The sequence below is a fragment of the Acyrthosiphon pisum genome, chromosome X, assembly GCF_005508785.2.
Source record: "Acyrthosiphon pisum isolate AL4f chromosome X, pea_aphid_22Mar2018_4r6ur, whole genome shotgun sequence".
Lineage (NCBI taxonomy): Eukaryota > Metazoa > Arthropoda > Insecta > Hemiptera > Aphididae > Acyrthosiphon > Acyrthosiphon pisum.
The window spans coordinates 126,130,933-126,136,749 of record NC_042493.1 but is presented as its reverse complement, the minus strand read 5'-3'; the positions used below and the strand labels follow the sequence as shown (position 1 = coordinate 126,136,749).

Genomic DNA, 5,817 nt, shown 5'->3' with positions numbered 1-5,817 from the left:
CTGTACGTGACTCTGTTTAATGTTCATTTCGCTAAAGAACCGTCGAATACAAGTGTGGCCGTGCGTCGCTGTATTATAGCTCTACGTCAATATTAAAAACCTATTGTAAAAAAAATTGGCTCTTCGGTTAGGTAATAACGATTGTCATTGTATAATTGAAAAGTTACCTACTATTTAAACGGTCTGGATCAAATACCATGATTCCGTAGATGGGTAGATGACTATTTCACTAGAATAAAAAGCAATCGATTTGATAAACGATGAATATTTATAGTTCGGCGGAATATACAGCGAACGAAACGCGTCGGAAAACGCCGAGTGCCCGCGTATAGCAATATAATAACCCTAGGGGGCCAGGCCCCTAACATAATACTGTACAGATCTTATAAAATATAATATTTAGAAATAGTATGTAGTAATATTGTGTAATAATATATTGTTCATAACATTTATGAAAGCTTCAATTTCATATTATGTTTACAGTTGTTATTTATTTTCGTTTATACATTATTCACGGCATTGTATTAACTCATTGTTTGATGTTTATAAAAATAAAAATATTTCATTAAAAAAAAACTTCTCTTTGATCCAATTAAATTCATCGAGTGAAAAATGAGAAGTCAAACTCGATGAAATTTATATTAAGTATGTATTTATAATGTACCAGTGTCGGCCCGGTACACCAATGGCCCATGGATCAGTTTTTAAGGGCCCCCCCCCCAAAAAAAAAAAATGTATACCTATGCCATTTTTAGCAATATGGATTATAATAGAAAATGTACCTTTATTAATATCATTAATATACTATTATACAATTTAGTAATTATACGTTTCATGATTAATAGTTATAAATTAATTGCGCACATTCAACACGATAAATAAATAAATAACCAAATGATAATATACAACTGTATAACACCAAAGATATCGCGAACCTAATTAGTTTGCTGTGGCGGCAACAATCGACAAAACGCGACTACAACAGCAAATTATAATTTATTATTTTATTAATATTTAACATTTAACATTTAATATTGGTATTCCGTATGACACGTTGCAGTTGGTAGGTATTTTATATGATTCCTGGTCTATTTTAAATAAGTTAATACCTATTAAATTTAAAAATAACAACGAATGGCCCGGGCCCCGGATACGAAACGATATATTATGACAAATTCTCAAGTGTTATGCTAAGGCAAAGATAAATCACGTGAAATAAATATTTCTATTTTTTGTTTAATGATATATTATATATTTTGTTAATCGTGATGTATTGTTTTTTGGTATTTAGTTATTTTTGTTTATCGTTTTCCGTTATAATTACGTTTCAAATTTCAACTGTATTTTCAAATATAACTTTTGCAAGCCCTGAATTTTAATACCTATTTAACTTTTTTAAAAATTAGATTGACCTCCAATAGAAGGAATTAGGTACTGAATTTATTAGTCTTCCGATACCTTATTATTATTGTTTATTTATTTTAAATTTTTACTGACATGATAAATGTGGAACGCTATTAAGTTATAGAACAATAAACTATACTCAAAGACGATTATTTACACGATTAGGTACCCGTTTTTACTATATTATGAAGATATGTTTTGTACTTGAAATAACATAAAATAACAAAAAAACAGATGAGTATAATGTATTTTAAAATAATGAAAAATATATTATGCATTTAAAATATATTGAGAAAAATGTAGTTGAGGACAAATACAAATACTTCGAGTGTATATAATTTTTAAATATAAAATCAAATACTTTTTTGTTTTTACTCAAAACTGATTGTAAAACGATTTTTTTAATGTAAATAATTATAATTAACTATTGATACTGATAATATTATAAATTTATAAATTTTATATTTGTTAAAATAATTCCAGCGCAATACTTATATCTTATAATATTACAAGACATTTTAAGTTAAATAACCGATTTTGATCAACCATAGACTTGTTTTTTAAATATATAATGATATTCATATTATGTATTTATTACGAAGGTATATTATATAGGTAGCTATTTGAGTTTGGCAATGCTATAACAACCGGTGACAATAATACCTATTATAATTTTTATGTTTAGCTAACAATAGGAATTTTATTATGTTAATAGAATTGATATAAGTTTTTAATATACATATTAAATGCTACTTAAAAAGTATTCTGATTGGATACTAGAAAACTTTAAACACAATATTATTCGTATACTTTTCATGATTAGTATTATAACAGCAATCCATGTTCGGACTTTCAAAGTTGGTATAATATAATAAAATGTAATAACCAAAATAATGTGATGTACCTAACTCGATAAAACGTTGTTCATTTTGTCATCGTAGATTCCCACAAATGAAAATATGGCACGGAAAATCTATTACCTAGCACGCAGAAAATCTAAATCTAGTTTTGCTGGTCTTAGTGGTTGGTGCACAGGGGCGGTTTGGATGTATTATACTTAGTGGTGCAAGACAATATATAGACGCCCACCCACCCTTTTTCATCATAGAAATTATAAATACGCTCTCAACAGTTTCAGCTACGATTATCATCTATCAAGTTTCAATGATTAAGTACTTCATCATTACTTTATTAGACATTAAAATTAAGACCAAAGACCAAAGGTGGGCAAGTTAATGAAAATAATTAACTCAAGTTAAGTTAAGTTAAGAGGATACAAGATCGATAAGTTAAAAGTTAACAGTTAACAAATTATAAATTTAACTCGATAAGTTAAAAGTTAATATAGAAAAAAATATCAACTTAACTCAGTTTAAAAAAAGTTAATCTATTTTTTAAATTATTAATAGTATGTAAATCACATAAAGAGTGAATGTGTCTTTCTAATTTCTAATCTATTAATTATAAAAAACAATTTTATTGAACTTTATTCATGATATACACTGTATACCCTTTTACTTTTACTTTATTATTATTTACTTATTCAAACTATACTCATACTCATCTCAAATTAATAATTTAACAAATATATTTTTTTATATCGTATAGCAATTGAATGTCATAATACGTGAAGATATGTACATGGTCTTCATATATATCATAAGTTATAATATAAAATTAAAACACAACAATTGTCAATTTGTAATTTAAAATTATTAATTTTATTAAAAACATTTATAATTGCAACTCGCATAATATATAATTTACAACTTAATAAAATATATTAATATAGACAAAATTTTGTTATCAAGAAAAAGAACAGAAGTATTTGTGTTTTTGTATTGGATTATTTTTATTTTATACTGATATAGTAATATTTACGTATAAACAAAAAATTTCAAAATGTTTAAAAAAAATTAACTTTTTAACTAGTTAAGTTAAAACAGTATACTCAAACCACCTCTGGGCTATGCCCTCCACATCACCCTTGTTCGTTAACTTTTATACATCATAATATTATATTAATTTCTTATTGTAAGTTAAATGAGATAAATGGTAAATGGTAATTCGAAGATAATAAAGTAAACAATTAAATTAAATTAAATGTATGATTGATAATATAAAGTCCATCTTTCTTTTCTTTTTTTTTTCCGCTAAAATGCAGGAGTGGACTGGCTCCTTCAGAGCGGCCCGGGAAATTTTTTTCAAGTGGCCCATCGCCCATAAACCATAGTCTAAGGTCTTTTTTTTTTGTGACATTGATGGCGGTGCCTGAATTGCTTAAGAATTATATTGATATATTGTCTAAGGTCTAATCTTATATACTATTACAGTAATACAGTGTAATTATAAAGGAAAATATTATCATATTATAAATAATTAATATATTAATTATTAAATGGTAAATAAATCGAACGTTTTAAAAATCGATCAAGTTCATTAAAAATATAAATGTCGTTCACGTTCACATACTATTTGAAAAAAAAAACTATGAGTGACATTCACTATAATATTATATGAACGTGAATGCGCTAACGTGCGTTCATGAATGACGTTCTTTCTAAATACTGATATCTTTTTATATAGTTATTTCTAATAATTAATTAATGATAATTAAGTACCATAAAATGGGGTGATTAGAAACAAATGTGAATTTAAAATTGTGTAACTTTGATGTCCACTCTATGTGCTATCAATTCATCATATCTGTAAATTTAATACATTAATCGCTCTGCTAACAATCTAAAAAATGCCAATAAATTGTAGAATTATTTGAAAGGTGAAGATAATAACATTAATTTAGGGCCCCCAAATACATTTTGCAAACGGTTACCAGAGTTAATAGTTCCGGCATTGCAAACAATTAAAATGTATAGAATTCTACCTACTATAATAATACAAACAAACAATTCTGTTACTTATCTGGATAACATAATTACGTAAAATTTACAAAATTTACAATTTATAAAATATAATAATATACTCTAATATTTGCATATACCCACAAATAATATTTTTCAATTAAAACAAAATAACTATAATAGTTATTCTTGGTTTTGATATATACCTAATTTTGTCCTAATTTGAACTTATAGGTAGGTAATGTCTGTAAAAATAGGTGTATAGTACGAACCATATATAAGAATTTTTGTTTTAAATTTTCTATTCTTAGCTACAAAAGTTGAAAATTTTATATACTTTTAACTACTAAATAATTTGTTAATTTTATTGACACTTATAGAATTATACTAAAATAATACAAACATTTCTGTTACTTTTCTTGATAAAATAATTTTGTAGACGAATACATTTTAGTTGGTAGATTAGATAGGCTTAATATTATATTAAGACCTTTAATAGCTAATTGATATAAAAAAAATTAATATTTTTAACACATATAATTTAAAAAAGTAGATACTTTTTTTAAAACAGAGTTAAGTTAATATTTTTTTCCATGGTATATTACAACAGTTAATAATAGTTTGGATCATAAAGTTCATACTAACAGCAAACAACTCATTAGTTTTAAAATGTAATATTTTAATCCATTTACTGTAGCTTATCATTGGTGTAATAACCGCTATCTTATTGAGTCTTAAATATAGACAGTTCAAAATACAATAATCTATAAACTGTTACAGAACTGTAGCAAATATTATAAATTAATTAATAAACTTCATCAACAAAAAAATAAAACAACAAAAATACGTACATAGGTACTTAAGTTTCCTAAAAAACTAAGAAAATTATTACCTACATTACAACATAGAATAGGTTGATACATTTTGTTTTAAAATTTATTAAAATATTTGCATAGAATAATATGAAACCTATACAGATAAATAATTGTCAATATTTAATTATGCTGTTTAAACGTTTTAGAGCTATAATTTTGTAGCTCTTACTTAATATTAAAAAGTAATAATATTAATACAAATAGAATATAAAATTCATTAACTAATAATTATTTTATATAATAAATAAAATACAATAATTTTTTTTAAAAATCATGCCATAAGCATAATTCACAATTTTTTTCTTACCACTATCAAAAAATAATGATGAAACAGCGCCTGGTTTTAATCTGATTTTTAATGAAGTATTCTTGAAACGTTCTAGTTCAAAATAAGTACTACAAACTCTTGTACCATGTTTTACTATATTATCAGGATATTTTTTTATTCCACATTTTTCTATCCACTTTTTTCTGAGCGTGAAACACTTAGGATAGCCAAAGAGACTAAGATTCTTTGAATGCCTGTTAAAGCAGTTTTCAACAGAACATCGTAATCCAGATCCTGAAGTATGGTCCTTTAAAATTTAAACACATAATTCATATTAAAATTAGAAACAGGTAGGTTGCCAATTATAAAGTACAAATTAAAATATAATATGAGCTAAATACATATTTTA

The 5,817-nt window shown here is 25.0% G+C and overlaps 1 protein-coding gene across 1 annotated transcript in view; it reads right to left on the bottom strand.

The window, feature by feature from the left end:
* Positions 1–5,817, bottom strand: part of LOC100569372 (KAT8 regulatory NSL complex subunit 3-like) — a 24,552-nt gene that overhangs the window by 17,018 nt on the left and 1,717 nt on the right. The window contains exon 5 of the mRNA XM_029485490.1: positions 5,448–5,715. Within this exon, the coding sequence (XP_029341350.1) occupies positions 5,448–5,715 (268 nt within the window). The remainder of the gene's footprint in view (positions 1–5,447; positions 5,716–5,817) is intronic.